Below are 17,570 nucleotides of genomic sequence, written 5' to 3' on the forward strand. Positions count from 1 at the left end.
CCCTCCCCACCTGAGGCCTATATTGGGCCACTGGACGTATTCAGTCCCTCTCTGGATGAGGGCAGCACTCCACCCAAGGCCGGCCCCTCAGTCACCGAATCTGAGGCAGCTACCCTGCTTTGTCCCTGGACTGTGGATTTGGGCTTCGAGCTTTTGACCAGGGAAGACATGGGCCCAGAAAGGACTTGCTCAGGTCACAGAGCTTGTAGATGTCAGAGTGAGAAGTAAACCCAGGTGTCCTAAGGCCAGGGTTATTTATTTCCCCAGCCCCATACTGCCATTCTGTGTGGAAGTTTGTGTGTGTGTGGGCGGGGGGGGGGGGGTGCTATTATCATGCTCAGCGTTGCTCCCTTAGGAGGCAATGAATGTCTTACGGAAGAGCTTTGGGCAACTGTCTGATCCCCACCGGAGGAATGACCCTTATTACCCCACCAGTAAAAGGGAACAGTCAGAACAGTCTCCATTCTTTCTTTTATTTACATAAAATCTCCAGAAAGAACTGGTATATTTGTTACCTTCGAGGAAACGGCCCACAGATGGGCTGACTCTTGTACCATTAGAATATTGAGCCAGGTGAACTCAGAGCCTATTCAAAATAAATACCCTTTTAAAAATAGTCTTTCCTTAAGCCCCAGGCTAGGAGCCCAGACTGCTCAGATCTGGTCTCGCCTCCGCCACGCAGACTGCACCTTTGGCCTCTCCCGTGATCTCTCTGGGCCGCTCCCTCCACTGTGAGATCCGAGTGGGCTGCACGAGTCATCCGCAGGCTCCTCTCAGCGCCTTCCTCCTTCCCGTCCTCAGAGCGGCTCGGACACTGGGACACAGAGGAGGCTGGGTTCCTTTGTATGTTTTGTCTTTAAGTTGGTTTTCTTTTGCGAGTCCATGAAACACGGCCTGATTCTCAGTTGGTTCTTCTAGCAATTTTGTTGCTACAAATCCAAGACTACGAAGGCTGTTCACACCACTGGAGCAGGAAAAACTCACCTAACTAACTTTGCCAGCCTAGGACTTCAGGGGGCTTACCTTTCATTTGTCTGCATGGAGAAAACAACGACGAGTGGCCTTTGGGAAATGGCACAGTGAGTCTCGGGGCTGGTAGGTGGTCGGGAGGCTGGGGCACTTCCCCACTGGGATGGGAGCTCTCAGGGCACAGTGATGGGGTATGAGGCTCTGCGCTTATAGGGAACTCAGCTGCTTTCTCCAGGACCTCAGGCACTTAAAGATCTCTGAGGCTTGGTTTTCTCATCCATAGAAATGGAGCTAAAACTATCTACATCACAGGTTTGTCGTGTGAGTAGATCTGATACCTAGGTGTTCTGTGAATGTTAATATCCCTCCCTGTATTTTTAAGCAGGAGGCAAAGTCCTTCAAAAAGGAGACACATTCACACAACTGCCTTGTAGCAACTAGACCTGCAGAGATTTAATTGATGTAAAAAACACAGGATTGTCACCAGAGTTGGTTGTAACGTATGAGCTATTCCCAAAGCACACAGAATGAACCAAATAACAAAATGGATGTTTTATGCCGTAGATTGATGCCGAAAGTGTCTGGGGGTAGACAAGCCAACTGGATCTTAGTTTCTTACCCCATGACAGAGGAACGAGGGTGGGACAGTGGAGAGTTGGTTGGAGATGCAAGGGCAACCCCTCGGCTTTCAAGACAAGGAAAATGGGGGCATTGTATTTAAACAGTGGGGCAGATGTTGAACATCCCCTGCATGTCCCCCCGAGAAGCCCACTGATGGGAGGTGGGGCTGCAGGATACTGTGCCAGAATGGCAGCAGCTCCCACTGGCACTTGATCCCTCCCTGCCAAGGCCAGGCCCCTCACCTCCTTCAGAACAAGTCTCCAAGCTCTGAGGAGGGGCAGCAGGGAGATAGGGTGGGCGGTGGCACAGCTGGAAAAGACAGATGGAAACGACCCATGTGTAGACCCAAGGTGGTCCAGGAAGAGAAAGCCAAGGTGAGGACCAGAGCCATCCCGGACTTTTCCTATGGCTTGTTGGCTTCCTGATTGATAGTTGGGTACTTGAGCCCTGAGAATCTAGCTGGGATGCTCTGGGGAAGGGGAAGGGAGTGCTCCTGAGGACAGCCCCACGGCCAGCAGAGGGAAGACGACAGGCAGCAAAACTTCTGCGCCCAGCCTCCAGCCACCTCCCGCAGGGCCCAATACTGAGAGTCAAAAGGAGAGAGAACACTCAAGAAAGGGGACATTAAAAAAAAAAAAAAGTCTGATCTCTACACAGCTGAGGTATGAGAGAGACGGGGCCTGGTCCCAGGGTACAGACACGCCGGGGGGGGCTTTGTTCTGGCGAATTAAGGACCACACACATGACCCTGGGAGCGCCAAGCAGGCCCTGCAGGTCCGAGAGACCAACTCCGCTCCAAAGGAGTCCCCTGGCCTCGGAAGGAGGCAGCTCCTCCAGTGCCACCTTCTCCCGAAGGTGCCCGTCCCCGCTGCCCCACGTCAGTGTTGCCAGTCCGCAGGAGTCACACAGGGCACCCCGAGATGTGTTACACGGTCTCGGGCGGCGGCTTACTGTTTCTGGTCATACTATCCTTCCCGCCACCCCCTCCCCCCAATGTCACCGGTTCCCCGTGGTTCCTCTAGGTTCTGAGTGAGGCAAGCAGCAAAGAGGGGACGGGAGAACGCTTTATCAGAGGGAGTAAAGTGCAGGCAGCAACTCGGACACGTGGTCTGGACGCAGGAGAGGCCAGGCTGCCTGCCGGCTCAGGGCCTCAGTAGCGATACACTTTCAGTCTGTTGTTCTCATCCAGGCCCAGCTGCAGGAGGCCGGAACTAGCCGTTGGCTTGGGCACTGAGGAGAAGAGATGTCTGGCCACAAGGTGAAGGAAAACTCTGCAGTCAGGTGAGCACACCTGGGGAAGGGTCACAGGCCAAACGGGGTCCTCCTTGCACCCCCGGGGCCCACATGCCTTGGCAGTTACAGCAAGAAGGGATCGGGGTTTGGAGAGCAGCTAAAAAGATACGACTTGGGGTCATTCTTGTAATGTTCCAGCCACTTGCGGTGAGCCGCGATCACGTCCTGGAAGTTGGTGCTGCCCACCTCGGGGACTTGGGAGGGGGGACGCTGCAGGAGGCGGAGCTGCTCACTGCGGGGAGGGCAGAGGAGGCAGGAGTGCCGGGGTGGGGGGTGGTGTCTCTGGAGCAAGGCAAGAATGCCCCTCGGGGAGGAGGAGCATCAGTTTCCAAAGGGTGAATGCTCCTGACGGCAAGGCTCCCACATCTGCCTGCTCCCGGCTGATCTCATCTGCAAAAGCTTCCCTCTCTATCGACTCAAACAACCTTCCCAGCATCAGCTCCCAAGCTGGCCAAAGGGTGAGAGGGGTTGTACTTATGGTTGGGGGCCTGCAGGGATACATCAGGGGCTACATTCGGTAAGGAATAAGATGAATGGGAAACTAATAACAGGTTTCAATAATTGCCCATCTGTCTCTCCCCCTCACTCCAGATGTTGCTCAGCAAGCCTGGGGGAAGAAGGGAGTCGTGTGATGCAGACAGAGAGCTCAGGGCAAGAGATGAAGGCCACACTCCAGGGCTGGAAGGGGCAGGGGCCCACCAGGGGCCCATTTCTCCCCCAGGTGCCACAGGGCAGCTTCCTCACAGGGCTGGATCAGGTAAGGCCCGCCGGGCCCCACTGGGACCTCATCGGTTGGGACTTTTCTCTGGCTGCGGAGGTGCACCGCAGACCCAGGCAGCTTCGTGGCCTGGGGACCTGCCTAACCGCTCTGGGTGATGTGACAAGGAGTTCTGGTCCCACCTGCCCAGGGAGCTGCAGCGAGCAGCTGGACGGTGTGGCTCCACCCTGAGCCCACAGGGAGGCTTACCTGGCAGACACATACCCCAGCCTGTTTTCCAGGGGGGCAGGGCCACTGCTGAGGAACGGGATGCCAGCTGGAAAAGTGGGAGGAAAGCGTTCAGAAATGGGCAGCGGTTCATCTGAGCCAGCCCCCTCCTGCCTTCCCCGAGAAACTGCAAAGGCACCGCCCCCCAAACAAAAACAGGAAAAGCTTCTGTGGTTGGAGGTGAGAGACGGGATGGCCAGGAATGGTCCTATTTATTTCTAAAACTGAAATTATTTTCAATTTGGGTCGGGATAAGGAGATGAACTTTTTCCTTCAAATAACTGTTTTGATGGCTTTTCACATTCCTTAGCAGGGCTGTGAGACCAGGGGAGGCCACATACAGCCAAGGGGTCATGAACCCTGGAGTCACAGAGACATGGGGTCAAAACCCAGTCTGTTGCTCACTCCCTGGGTACCCTGGAGCATATATCAATACTTAACCTCTGAGTCTCAGCCTCCCCATCTGTAAAATGGGAATAAATATTATAACCTCAGAGGATTAATATAAGGACTAAATGAAAAACCATATATAAAATGCCTGGCCATAATATATATAACACACAAGCTGGCAGCGATCATGACACTGAGAACAGTGACCTCCTAAGTTCGGCTGAGCTCTAGCATCCATCGTAAAGGCCCCATCCGGTAAACCGTCAAGACACATGGGGCCTCCAGCCACAGGGCGAGCAGCAAGGTCCTCTCAGGCACCCACCATGGAGTCAATGGGCCATGCCAAAGTTGGGGGCGAGGGGTAGGCAGAGGAGGAAGGCGGGTAGGCTGAGCCCAGAGCCACGCACGGCCTAGAGGGAGGCTTACTTGGAAAATACTTGCGCCACTTCTCCACCAGGAAGTCGTCCACGGTCTGAGCCACGGAGGAGGAGAGCCGGGGGCCCAGCTCTGGGTCCCAGGCCCACTGGGTGGACGTGGGTGGAGCCGGGGATGAGGCTGAGACCCGCGCCAGGGGCGGGTAGGGGGGAGCGGGGGTGCTCCTGGAGGCCTGGGTGGGGAGCGGTGCGGGTGTGGAGGCGAAAAGCGGCGGAGGCTGGGTGTTGAGGCTGCCCAGCACGCTGAGGACACCGTTGAGTTGGCCGCTGATCCGCCGCAGGGAGCTGCTCAGGTAGTGGATCTTGTTGGGGAAAGTGGGACTCGGGGTCGGGCCGACTGAAAGGGAAGAGGCAGAGGGTGGGGCAGGACTCGGGCTCCGGGCCCTGGAATGGCCCAGGCCAAGCTGGCACTGGGCATCCTACTGGCCCACATCCCCACCCCTTCCCCGTTCCTCCCAACAAAAGCCCCAGGGCTTCTGTGTTCCAGACAGGAAGCTGGCCGAGAGAAAGAGCATCCCCAGGGCGAGGCCCGCCACCCCTTTGTAGGCCACAGCTGCAGCGGGAGAAGAGCCTCCGCGGGGGGCGGCACCAGGAGGGACAGGCTGAGGGACCCCTGTCTCACTGTGAGGACCCTGCACGATCAAAAGGCTTCCCCTGAGCCTCTGGGCCCTGTGCGCTGGGAAACCCAGAGGGCTCACTCCTGCCCAAGCATCTGCTGGGCACCTGCTCCAGACACTGGCCCCCAGAGGCCCGCCACGCAGGGCTGCAGGGAGGAGCTGCACCTCCGTTCCCCATGGATACCCCACTCACTGTGAGGCAGGGGGCAGGATTCGGAACTGTCACTGCTCCCGTCTTCCAGGTCGCTGAGGTCAAAGGTCACCACCTTCTTGGTGGGGGATCCTCTCAGAGTATCTTCATCTGAAGCCTGGTGGGTGAAGCGGCAGTAAGGACTTGCCCTGTGCTTTCTGCCCACTGCCCTCGTGACACCTGAGGACTTGGCGGGTAGGCTCTCTGGGCCCAAAGTTCTAGGAGAGGCACATCATATAGGCTGCCTTACAGGCGAGGTCACTGTGAGGCAGGGGGCAGGATTCGGAACTGTCACTGCTCCCGTCTTCCAGGTCGCTGAGGTCAAAGGTCACCACCTTCTTGGTGGGGGATCCTCTCAGAGTATCTTCATCTGAAGCCTGGTGGGTGAAGTGGCAGTAAGGACTTGCCCTGTGCTTTCTGCCCACTGCCCTCGTGACACCTGAGGACTTGGTGGGTAGGCTCTCTGGGCCCAAAGTTCTAGGAGAGGCACATCATATAGGCTGCCTTACAGGCGAGGCTAAGAGAACTCAGCCACCAAAGATAGGGCAATAGGGCCACCAGGACCAGGCATCCCCCAACCCTTCCCCCGCCCCAGTAAACACTCCCCATGGTGTCTCTCCACCTAAGCTTCCCTCCTGTTGTACCTACACCTCTGGCATCTGGGGGAAAGGCTACAAGGCCCCAGGGAAGGTAGGGAAACCTCCTAGGAGCCTCTATTCCTGACACCCGGGGCAAACTTTTCTCCTCGGACACCAGGGCAGGGACCAGTCCTCTCCCAAGAACCTTCAGCAAGAGGCTCCGGGTCTGCTCAGGACCACTCAGCACAGATATCCAAAGCCCCAGATGTGTTCAACAAATTCAAAGCTGAAACCACTGCCGTTTTCACCAGCCCAGAAGCCCTAAGCCTACTGCCAATCCTGGGCCCTAGCAGCCCACCTGTCCCGACACGGGACCAAAGAACCCAACCGAATCCCAGGAACAGAGGAGGGAAGCCAGGCCATGGAAGCAATTGGGCCGCACCTCGTCCCAGAGAGAAGACTCCAGCTGATGCAGCTTCTCCTCCTTTTTCTTCAGCAGGTCGTGGCCTTTCCGCATGGCTGACTTCATCTCATCCAGGTGCCTGGTCTCCTGCAGCCAGGAAGAAAGGGGAGGAGAAAGACGGTGACTAACCACACAGGCAGATGCCGGAGGCCCAGCTCTGCCGTTTGTAGGCTGGCTGATCTGGGTGATCTTGAACAAATTACTGAACTCCCAGTCTGGATATTCATCTAAAAAACAGAAATACTACTTCTCACAGGGTCGTGAGAATTAGAAGAGATAGAGTATGCTACGTGCCCTCCACCATGCCCACTCCTAATAAATTCTCAAATGGTTACTGTTAACCAAATGGTTATTATTATCACTGCTCCAACTACCAATACCATCAGCAGCAGCGTCAGGAGGGATTCAGCAGAGCAATGACAGGGCCTGGGGGTAGCATGCAGATGTCCCTGGGAAGGCTGCCCCCCTATCGGGACCAGCCTCTTGCCCTCTGCCGCCCCCCAGCCAAGCTTAGGGGCCACAGCTCATTCACCAGCTCTGAGCACCATCAGAATTCTAAGGGACCAAGTAGGATAGTCTGCCAAGACTCTCGAATGACAGAGAGAGCTGTGATCCCACTGATAATAACCACGAAGTCTCTGCCTTTTCATTGCAAATTAGGGTCTCAGAGAAGGAAAACAGAAGTAACTCAAGCTTATGCCGAGCGTGCTCAAAAGATTTTCACGTATGAGTGAAGTCTTGAGTGTGATGGAATGGCCAAGCACTGTGGAACTTCTCTCCTCTTCCCCTAGAAAATGGGAAATACCACTACTACCTTGCATATCATCTGTGGATATTGTGAGGCCCAAATGACTTCCTATTAGAGAAAGCATCCCACACCCCACACTGGCACATAAATGTAAGGAAGCTTCCATCCTCGTGGAGATCGTATCCTGTATCTCCTGTCCGGTCTCCCTAGACTTGTCCAGTGACCCCAAGGCCCATGTGACCACTCTCGTGGAGTCCCCAGAATGATCAACTGAGGGCGAGCCCAAAGGGAGTGCCGCCGGCTGCCCCAGGCCTCCCCCACATGTCTGGCAGGCCCTGCCCCGGGCTCCTGACCTCCTCCAGGTCCTTGCATATGTCCTCCAGGGCCTTGGTGCCCGGCGGGTCTTTGGCCGCCTCCTGAGCGCTGGCCAGCTCGTGGCGCCAGTGCTGCTGGGCGGCCTTCAGAGCTGTCTGCCGCCTCCGCATGGAGCGCGTCTGCCGGACCAGGAACTCCTTGGCGCTGCGGAGAGCTACCCCCTCGGCAGAAAGGTAGTGCCGGGCGCTGCGGAGGGACAGGCCAGGGTGGGGGGTTGGAGGGGGAAACACACTCTCTGAGAACCCCTGCTGTGGGTCACGACCACTTCCACAGCAGATGCCCATCCCGAGCACAGACTGCGGTGCTGGGGCCGGGCAGAGCGCTGGGACGTTGCCACTAAATACCCAGAGCGCGGGGCACGTGCTGCGCTGAGTCCTCCCACCCTGACTGTGAAAGGGAGTGTGCCTGAGGCCTCCAAGGTGGCCAGACACTCCCATCAGCCTGACCCACAAGCAGAGGTCAGCAGATGCCAGAGATCACCATGGGCAACCTTCTTGGCTTGTCAGAGACGATTCCTCAGGCACCCAGGTCCCCTTCCCTGAACCGAGCCCCACCGGAGACCGCCGTCACGTTTCAGTCCACCCCGGCTCTGTGACGCAGGCGCTCACTTACCCCTTCCTGGCATCCTCAATGCAAAATAAGACAGGTTATTGGAACTCACCTGTCCAAGGACAAGTCGGTCTCCTCTTTGCCCTGGGAGAGGGAAAAGGATACCTCTTTAGTCTGGTTCTAGGACACACAGTAGAAAAGGCCCATTGAAGGTAACATCAGATACACTACAGGCTCCAAGGACCCCGAAGTCCCTCCTAGTGGCCCAGACACAGAAATGGTTCTGCCAGCCGCTGGACTACTCACTTACAGATATAATCTGACTGATGGAGAAGGGGACTAGGAATGGTAAGAATAGGAGGCTAAGGTTCTATGCAGAACAGAGCCAGGACCCCTCCAGGAGCCCAGAGCCTTCCTGGAGCCCCACGCCCCGGTGCCCCACCCCCTCCCGGTGCACTCTTGGAGGCCCACCCCCTCCTGGTGCCTGGAGCCTTGCCCTAGCCCAGCCACCCTGACCCTCCCAAGGCATAGAAAAGCTCACCGTCCCAAGGGATTTCCTCAGGTCCTCAACGTGGAGATCAGGCTCAAAACGTGGGGAAGCATTACTCTCCTCTACCGCCAGCTCTTTCAACAAGTCCTGCTTCCTCTGAGCTTTGGCCTCCAGGTCACTGTGGTGGGAGACGAGGGAGGGGAGGTGGGGGGAGGCAGGGTCACATGACGAAGCAGGCCAGGCAGCACACTGTCAGGACTCCTGGGGGAAGCGGGGAGAACCATCTCCATCCCTTCACTCCTGTCAAAGACCCTGGAGGCAGAGCTGGGGCGTGAACAGTAGAACCAGGGACCCCCGGCTACTCACAGCCCCGACTCCCTACAAAACGCAGCCCCTCCACCTGGCCCCACCTCTGCCTGTTAACTGGGCCGTGAGTAGACAGGGCCCATGAGCAGCAGAGGTCAGAGGGCAGGCGAGAGGCAGTAGGGGTGGCTAAAATGCAGGGGTACAGACCACCTGACATGCTTCTGCAGCCTCTGACTCTGGGTCTGCAGCAAATCCACCTGGGACTCCAGCTCCAACTTGCGGGCCTGAAGCTCCTCGAGGATTCTTCGGAGCTGCCGGTTTGACTCCAACAGGTGGCTGTGTTCCTTCTTTGCCTCCTCCAGGTGCTGATGGGTGGCTGCGGCTTCCTGGGGGCAGGAGGAAAGAGAGACACACCCAGAGACATGGGGGCTGGGGGGGCGGGGAAGGCAGGGAGCGGGCAGCACCAAACAGGAAAGAGCAACGGGGAGAGGATGGAACCAGGCACACTGAAGGCCTGTGTCTGCCTTCAGCGTCAGTGTCCCCCACCAGGCCCACCCACGGCGGCTCCTGAGCTGGTCCCACACGCTGGGGCTATTTGTGCAATAGCAGCCAACATAGTCTGGAACCCAATTCCGTGGACAGATCAGGTGAACAAAGGGGTGGGAGAAGGAAGGAAATGGAATAGGGGAGATAGAGGAGGGAGGACAGGAGAGGACGACAAACCTCGCTCTCCAGCGCAAACTGCCTCTGCACATCGAGGAGCTGCTGCTTCTCCTTCCGGGCGGCCTCCTCCTGCGGGCAAAGGAAAGGACCGGCCATTTGGCCATCTCCGGGCCCCGGGTCCTCTCCTGGGGAAGCTGACTCCAAGGTCCAGGGTCCCCGAGAGCCTGTCCTCCGCCCCCGCTCCCGCACCTGGACATCCAGCTGAGCCAATCTGGCCTTGACATCCTTGGTTCTGGTTTCAAGCTCCACCTCTAAATCTTGGAGTTTCCTTTCCTGCACAGAAGTGTAGGTGGAGAGAAAGACGTGAGCGTAGCAAGAGCACAGGCACGCGCTGAGCGGCAGGAGGGGTTTGTGACTTACCACCCCATACCACCCGCTCCAAGCTGGGCTGGCTTCCCCCACTTGCCCCCATGGCCTCCCAGCAGAGCACCACCTCTCGTCTATTTCAGCAGGGGCGAGGAGAGGCGAAGGCGCCAACCCCAAGGACCTGGGGCTACTGACCTCCGCCTCTAGTCCTGTGGATGCTCCCTGGCCCAGAAAACAAAAGCGCAAGGATGCCCCAGCTTGCGCATGGCCAGTGAGAGACCCCCACCCCTGAAGCTGTCAGGCTCCATCTGCTGCTGCTGCAGTGCCGGCCCCCAGCACTTTTCTACCCGGGTGGAGGGGTCGGGCAGGGCGGGCCCCAAGCGACCGTCAGGCCGGGGCCCCCACCTGCTCCCGCGGCCGCCGCCGCAGGTCCTCGAGCTGCCGGTCCCGCTCCTGCCTCACTGTCTCCAACTCCCGCTCGTGGGCCCTGCGCAGGCGCTCCAGCTCTCCCGTCAGGTGCCCCAGGAGTTCGGCCCGCTGCTTCCTCTCCTGCACGGACGGTGGGGCAGCCGGTGGGAAACCACAGCCGCCCCTCCCACCCCTAAAACCACAGCCCACCCTGCAGCCTTGGGTCAGTGCCATCAGGTACCCCAACAGGCCTCTAAGGCCGGCTCTTGGAGAAAAGCAGGAGAGCACTGAGGATGGCAAGGTCCCACCCCCAGAAAGCCTGTACCCCGGCTCTCTGCTGCTGAAACAACGCTGGTCAGACGTGCTGAGAAATCCCTGGGTGGAAGCCGGCCTCTCCCACCACCCCTGCACGTACAGCCTTCCTTCATTAAGGGAAGAGAGACGGTTACTAAATTCTCACTCTTCCTCAGCAAGGGCAGAACTGGTTTGGGAAGGGAGTCAACTACATTTCACCGCGACGGGCCGCTATTTCTGCCCTGGTGCAAAGAGTCTGGGATACCGGTTCCAGTAACTGGAGGAGTGGCCTAAAAACCCCGGGTAGAGGCCTGGCTCTGGGCTGAAGTCAGCCACCAGCCCTCCCCCTCGTCCACCCCCAACGTGAGCAAGCTGGCATGGGTCCACTTAAGTCACTGAACGTTCCCACCGAAGGCTGAAGTTGGGCAGGTAATATCTAAATATTGGTTGGCTCTTGCCAGTCTATTTCCTCGTGTCCTAGAATTTCTATTAACCCTGGTGGCACGGTGTTGGGTGGTTAAAATTGAAGACTTTGGAGTCAGACATTCTGGCTTGAATCCTATCTCCTCTACTTACTAGCCAGGGTGGGCTTGGGAGAGGTACTTACACTCCCCACATCTCAGTTCCCTCTAAGGGTGTCGTGAGGACTAAATGAGGTAATATACATAAAGAGCGTAGGACAGTGCCCGGCGCATCGTACAAGCTCAATACACGTCGGCTATTATTAATACGAGAGCAAAGTGCAGCCTGCTGATGGGGAGGAATCACTCCTCACCTAATGCTTTAGTAAAAAGGCAGAACATGATCTCACCATTGCAGGCTGCCAGGAAAGAAAGCCTCCCACCATCCCCGACCACAGGTGGTTCCCTTCCCAGGCCCTCCGGCCAGCTGGGAATGCCCCCGGTGTGTGTGTGGGGGTGGGGGTGGGGGTGTGACCCCGGTGTGTGTGGGGGGGGGCGGGGGGGGCCGGTGTGTGCGTGTGCACACGCGTGTGTGCATGTGCGTGTGTGTGTGCGCGTGCGCGCACATGCACGTGCCAGGGAACGTGGTGAAGTCACCTCGGGGGGTGTGTGGGGGTGTGTGTGGGGTGTGTGTGTGTGTGTGTGTGTGACCCCAGGGTGTGTGTGTGTGCACGCGTGCACGCACATGCACGTGCCAGGGAACGTGGTGAAGTCACCTCGGCTTCATACTGCTCCCTGGCCTGAGCCACCACTTGCTGATGTTCCTCCTTCATCTTGTCCATCTTCCTCTCATGTTCCCTCTCCACCTCCTGGCGCTTCTCTCTCAGGAGGCCACTGAGCTGCAGGGCAGGCGGCAGGGATGCGACATGCAGGACTGAGGCTGGAGCAGCACCCGGGGACTGAAGCACTTGAAGGGACTCATACACACATGTGACACAACCTCCCCAATGTCCCCACATGCACACGTCAGGTGACATACACACGGCCACACCCAGCACGCCCTCCTCACACATAGGGCATGGGGGTGGAGAAGCACTCGGCCTCCAGGGAACTAAGGCATAAAAACGGACCCTGAAGTCCTGACCCCAGCTGAGCTGTCCAAAGCAAAGCAGAGGACCCCCAGGCCAGGATGGCTCGGCCGACCGTCAGAGTGTCCACGACAGGTACACAGAGTCGAAGGAGCGGACCAGCACTCACCTCTTGCTCATACGCGAGAACCTGGTAAACTTTCTGATGAGCTCTCTGCTCCGCCCGCCCAAGGCTCTCCTGCAGCTGGGCCTCCTCTTTCTGTTGAGCTTCCTCCATCTTCTTCTGGAGGCTGGAGACCACCTGAGGAGGCACCCGCACAGGGGAGCGTGACCCGCAGAGAGCACTGCAGAGTGGCCGCGGGGGACTCGCTTCCCAGGGACCCAGCACCCATCCCTCCAGGGGCTGCAGGAGAGGGAGACTCCCTCCCTAGGGGACAGGGTGCGGGTGAAGGGGTCCCGCGGCTCACACCCCAGGATGCCCAGGGTCTGCCCCGCAGGCCAGGGCCACCGCCCCTCACCTCCCTGTGTTTGGCCTCCAGCGAGGAAGAGAGCCGCTCCAGCTCCTCTCTGTGCTCCCTCTCCAGCGCCGCCACCGCCTGGGGCGGAACAAAGGGCCTGTGAGGACGCAGGGCAGGCTGGCCGGGCTCTGACCTGAGACGAGGAAGAGCCAGAAGACCAGTCCCAATGCCTCTCGAGCTAAGCACTCAAGGGGAACCGCAGGCACATCTTTGTTCCTCAAGTCTGCACCTCGCAAACGAACAGGGACATGAAGGCCAGAGTGGAGGGGCCTTTCAGTAAGGCTCGGTCACGGCTTCCATTCCCCTGCCTCTAGGCCACCGGTACATAGGCAACACTCCTGCCTGTGCATAAGCGCCAGGCAGGCAGGCCTGCATGTCTCAGCACCACCTCCCAGAGCGCGTGCAGTACAGTGACGTCCCCACACCCCCATGCCTCGCTGCAGGCTCCCCGGGCCTGAGAGCTGAAACTCTATCCATCACCAAAACAAAACCAAAGTTCCACGTGGCCTATTACCTACTTCAGCCTCTTACCTAGAAACAGACCCATTGGACTGGAGGGACAGGGAGTAAGGACAAAGGAGAAAAAATTCCTCTGAGCGGGCTAGCCTCTCACTCTGAGGCAGGGGTGGAAAGGAGAGAAACGCGAGGTCCTCACAGCTGCCCCTCAGGGACAAGGACAGGGCCCCTTTGGCTCAAGAGCTCTGGTCTGGTTTAAGTTCTTTCAGTCATGAAATCTTCCCAAATCCACAGGCCAGGTCCACACGGGCCCAGACAGCCGGCCCAACATCTCGTTGCCCATCCACACAGACACCCGCTCTCCACCTGGCTCCCCACCCTGCGCCCCAAGGCTGGCGCTTCCTCTTCCTCAGCGCTCAGTCCCTCCCCAGGCAGCTCAGGATCACATGGGGCGGGGAGGGGGCCGCTCACGTCTTTCCTCTCCCCTTCCAGCTGCTCCCTCAGCTGCTGCAAGGCCCTCTCCTTCTCCGCGTTCAGGGCAGCCTGCTCTCTCTTCTCCGAAGCCTCCATGTCTTCCCTGAGACGCTCCAGCGTCTGCCTGTTTCTCTCTTCCAAGCTGGCCCTCTCAGCCTTCTGTAGAGACTCCAGCTCTTCTCGCAGCCTCTGCAGGGAAGTCTCGTGCTCGGCCCTGGGCAGACAAGCGGGTGGGGATGGACCTGGGCACTGGGCAGGGGGGTGGGGGTGGACCTCCAGGGGGCCGGGCAGCCCACAGCCCGCACTCACCTGATTTGGTCTTCATCTGCTTCCACGCTGCACTGCACCTGGGCACAGAGCCGGGACAGCCTCTGGCCTTCCTGCTCTCTCATCAGGCTCTCCTCTTCCTCGGTGGCTCTCTGCAGCTGCTCCGTTAGGGAACTGTGAAGCAAAGGAAAGGCAAGTTTGCTGGCGGGATCACAAGGCCTTCCCTCTTTTAGGCATAACCCCAGGCTCTCGGCCTCCAAAAGCCCATAGCCTGCCTGTGAAGCTTCCTAAGTCTTTTTTTTTTTTTTTTAATTCATTATTTATTTTTGGCTGCCTTGGGTCTTTGTTGCCGCGCACGGGCTTTCTCTAGTTGCGGCGAGTGGGGGCTACTTTTCGTTGCGGTGCGCGGGCTTCTCACTGCGGTGGCTTCTCTTGTTGCAGAGCATGGCCTCTAGACATGCAGGCTTCAGTAGTTGTGGCACGTGGGCTCAGTAGTTGTGGCGCACGGGCTTAGTTGCTCCACGGCATGTGGGATCTTCCCAGACCAGGGTCAAACCTGTGTCCCCTGCATTGGCAGGCGGATTCTTAACCACTGCACCACCAGGGAAGTCCGAAGCTTCCTAAGTCTTAAAGATGAGTCTAACCTCAGCCTCTGGGTCCTGCTGCCTCCCTCTAACACCTCCCCGGGTTAGAGGGGCTATGAACCACCTGCTCTGGGCCACCGGAAGCAGATTACAGGCTCCTTGATCCCAGCACAGCATTTCTGCCAAAGGCTCCCCTCGGCCTCCAGGTTCACCTTGGTGGCGTTCACTCAAGGTGGGATCCAGTCTGACTCCAGGCCAGCTCTGGCCACAGCAGATGAGCCACCCCCTCTAAACCCCACTACACTCTTCCCTGCCTCCTGGCCTTTGTTCATGCTGGTTCCCCCACCTAGAATCCCCTTTCCTACCTGACGAACCCATGTTCCTTGTTCAACACCCAGCTCCGTCCTCTCAGAGAAGTCTTTCCAAGTTCATCAATTACCTTTCTGCTCCCAACACACTTTATATGAGGACCTTTCTTATCCATGCCACTCGGTGCCACGCATCACACTACTCCATAATTAATTAATCTTTTGTATGTGTGTTTTCCATACAAGCCTGGGAGCTTCTCCAGAGAAAGAGTCTTGTCTTAAAACCTGTTTTATCCTAAGTGCCAAACACAGTAACAGATACGAAGTAGGTACTCAATGCATGTTTGTTGAATTTGAACAGTATCACCCAGGCCTAAACTATAAGCAAGATTTGATTATCTATGAGGGGTATCTTACTCGCAGACTAATGATAGTAACCATCTCATCCCAAACAGACAACCCTCCTGCGGCCCCCACGTGACCAGGGGCTGTGTGCTGTGTATGATTCAGATGACAATTTCTTTGAAAAGCTTCTGGAGTGAATTCCAAAGCCAGAGAAGATTTAGGTTCATTTCCTATTTTAAGTTATCAGCACCACTGCTCTCTTCCATGATGACAGAAAATTTGAGTGAAGTAAAAATCCTTCCTTCTAGATTCCCCAGAAACCCTTTCTCTTCATCCAGTGGCCAAACGTTACACGTAGCACCGCAGAATGGCAGAGCTGGAAGGGTCTTTAGAGGTTAAGTCCTGCATTTTACAACTCTGTCTCTTCGTCTTACAACTAAACTCAATCTCCTCGTTTTGTAACTAAGGAAACTAAGAGTTAGCCTGTCTGCCTTCCTGCCTGCTTTCTCATTCGAGAAATATTTGCTACAAGGTCAGCTGGGGTTTCCAGAGATTTCTACCAAGTGGCAGTTTCCCAGCAGAGAGGAGGTCCCTCCCCTCAGAAAGGCTCACACGTAAACAGTAACAGGCTTCTCGTGATAAACTACTTTGAAGACAGCCAGGCAAGGCACTGCCCACAGAGAAACCACTTAGTCAAGACCGCTGACACTGTACTGATTTCGACTGAAAATATTTACAATCAAGAGCCACCATTTATTGAGCAACTACTGTGTTTCAGGCCCTGAGTCGGACACTTTTGGCAGGCTGGTTTTCACCACGACTTAAGAGGTCTCTGGGAGGCCCCCTCTGCAGTTGGGGGGTTTGGGGGAGGGACAAAAGGCACAGTTAGCCCAGCTGAGGGTGACCAGGAAGAGAGAGGAACCTGGCAGGCGGGCAGGGAGACACCATGGGGGTTTCCTCCCAGGCACTGTCTCTCAAGGTAAGCTGAGTACCACCCTGTTTGGGTGGGCCCCTGCCCCAAGTTTCAGCTGGCTGGAAGAGGAGGATGCTGTGGGAAGATCTGTTCTCTGGGATGCACTCTGGCTGGGCATCCAGGAGGGGTGACATAAGGATGGACCCAGGGTCAGTAGATCCTGTGTTGGGCTAATAAGGGAGACGGTCCCCAACCCTCTGGGTAGTTGGGTGTTGGTTTTGTTAGTTTAGCATAAATATTTTTATAAGTCTTTGCTACGGATGACAGAAAAATAGCAAGTTTCTAGCACTTTCGGATGTTCTGTCCAAGAGGACAAGATTTAGCCTTTAGTTTAATTGCCAAGTAAGTGGAATATATTAACATCTTTTTGTAGCACCTTTCCCATCCTGGGACTGTGACAGAGATTGCTTATTACCCTCTCAATATCCATTCTCCCATTTTTCTTTACTAAGAGAACCCTGTTTTTTTTCTATCAGGTACAGCGGACCAGCTGAAGGACTACATTTCCCAGTTACCCTTTGCAACCAGGGGTAGCCAGCCAGATATAAGTGGAAATTACTGGGTAAAGTTTCCAGGAAAACTCCTTTAAAGAATAAGCAGAAGTTATTGGGTAAAGTTTCCAGGAAAGCGCCTTCAAAGGGACTGAATGAGCTAGAAGGTGCCCCTAATCCTCCTGCCTGGAGCACAGAAACGATGGCTGGAGATCCAGCAGCTATATTGAACTGTAAAGAGACCCTGAGAGTAAAACCCAGCACTAAAGATGGCAGAGAGATGAAAGGAGACCAGGGACCTGGTCACACTGTGGAGCTATCATTCCAGCCCTGAACTGCCTTCTCCTATAAAAATAAAACTCCAGCATACATACACACAATCCTATACACGTAGGCCCAGCCCAGGCTTACATGTCGCATTTGTCTAGGGCTCGCAGACGGCTACTCAAAGAGTAGGAACCCAAATAGAAACTTCTGGGTCTGAGAGCACCTCACACCATATCACGTGGTCCCTCCCAATCTCACTGGGTTCCAACAGAGCCCTGACTCCCAAGAGAGAGGACGATGTAGTTGTTCTCCGGAGACAAACCGCCTGGGTTAATCCGGGCTCTGCTGCTTACGAGCCTCCATACCTGGGACAAGCTACTTAACCTTTCTGTGCCTCAGTTTCTTCATCTGTATTATAGATGCTACAAAACAGAATTGATGACGACACCTCATAAGGGCCGTTCCGAGGACTGAACAAATTAACAGATATAAAGCATATGGATCAGTGTAATCTCTCAAAAAATGTTAGCTACCCTCATTATGATCACGCCTCCCAAGTCCTCCCCAAAAAGAGGAAAGGCACCAGCCCTGGCCAGGGAGCCCACCCCTCCACACGGGCCACTGAGGAGCAGTCCTGGAGGGGCCCCGGGCATCCCCGT

At 56.5% G+C, this 17,570-nt stretch overlaps 1 protein-coding gene across 1 annotated transcript in view; it reads right to left on the reverse strand.

The window, feature by feature from the left end:
• Positions 1-521: 521 nt before the first annotated feature.
• CEP164 (centrosomal protein 164) overlaps positions 522-17,570 on the reverse strand; it is a 73,448-nt gene continuing 56,399 nt past the window's right edge. Inside the window, 18 exon segments of the mRNA XM_055091513.1 lie at positions 522-2,837; positions 2,993-3,115; positions 3,851-3,917; positions 4,685-5,029; positions 5,503-5,617; positions 6,520-6,627; positions 7,642-7,849; positions 8,325-8,356; positions 8,754-8,880; positions 9,219-9,394; positions 9,732-9,800; positions 9,921-10,004; positions 10,443-10,586; positions 11,917-12,039; positions 12,398-12,529; positions 12,747-12,824; positions 13,674-13,890; positions 13,986-14,117. Of these exon segments, the coding sequence (XP_054947488.1) occupies positions 2,741-2,837; positions 2,993-3,115; positions 3,851-3,917; positions 4,685-5,029; positions 5,503-5,617; positions 6,520-6,627; positions 7,642-7,849; positions 8,325-8,356; positions 8,754-8,880; positions 9,219-9,394; positions 9,732-9,800; positions 9,921-10,004; positions 10,443-10,586; positions 11,917-12,039; positions 12,398-12,529; positions 12,747-12,824; positions 13,674-13,890; positions 13,986-14,117 (2,377 nt within the window). The 3' untranslated portion in view covers positions 522-2,740.

The sequence above is a fragment of the Physeter macrocephalus genome, chromosome 16 (assembly GCF_002837175.3).
Source record: "Physeter macrocephalus isolate SW-GA chromosome 16, ASM283717v5, whole genome shotgun sequence".
In the NCBI taxonomy this organism is placed as follows: domain Eukaryota; kingdom Metazoa; phylum Chordata; class Mammalia; order Artiodactyla; family Physeteridae; genus Physeter; species Physeter macrocephalus.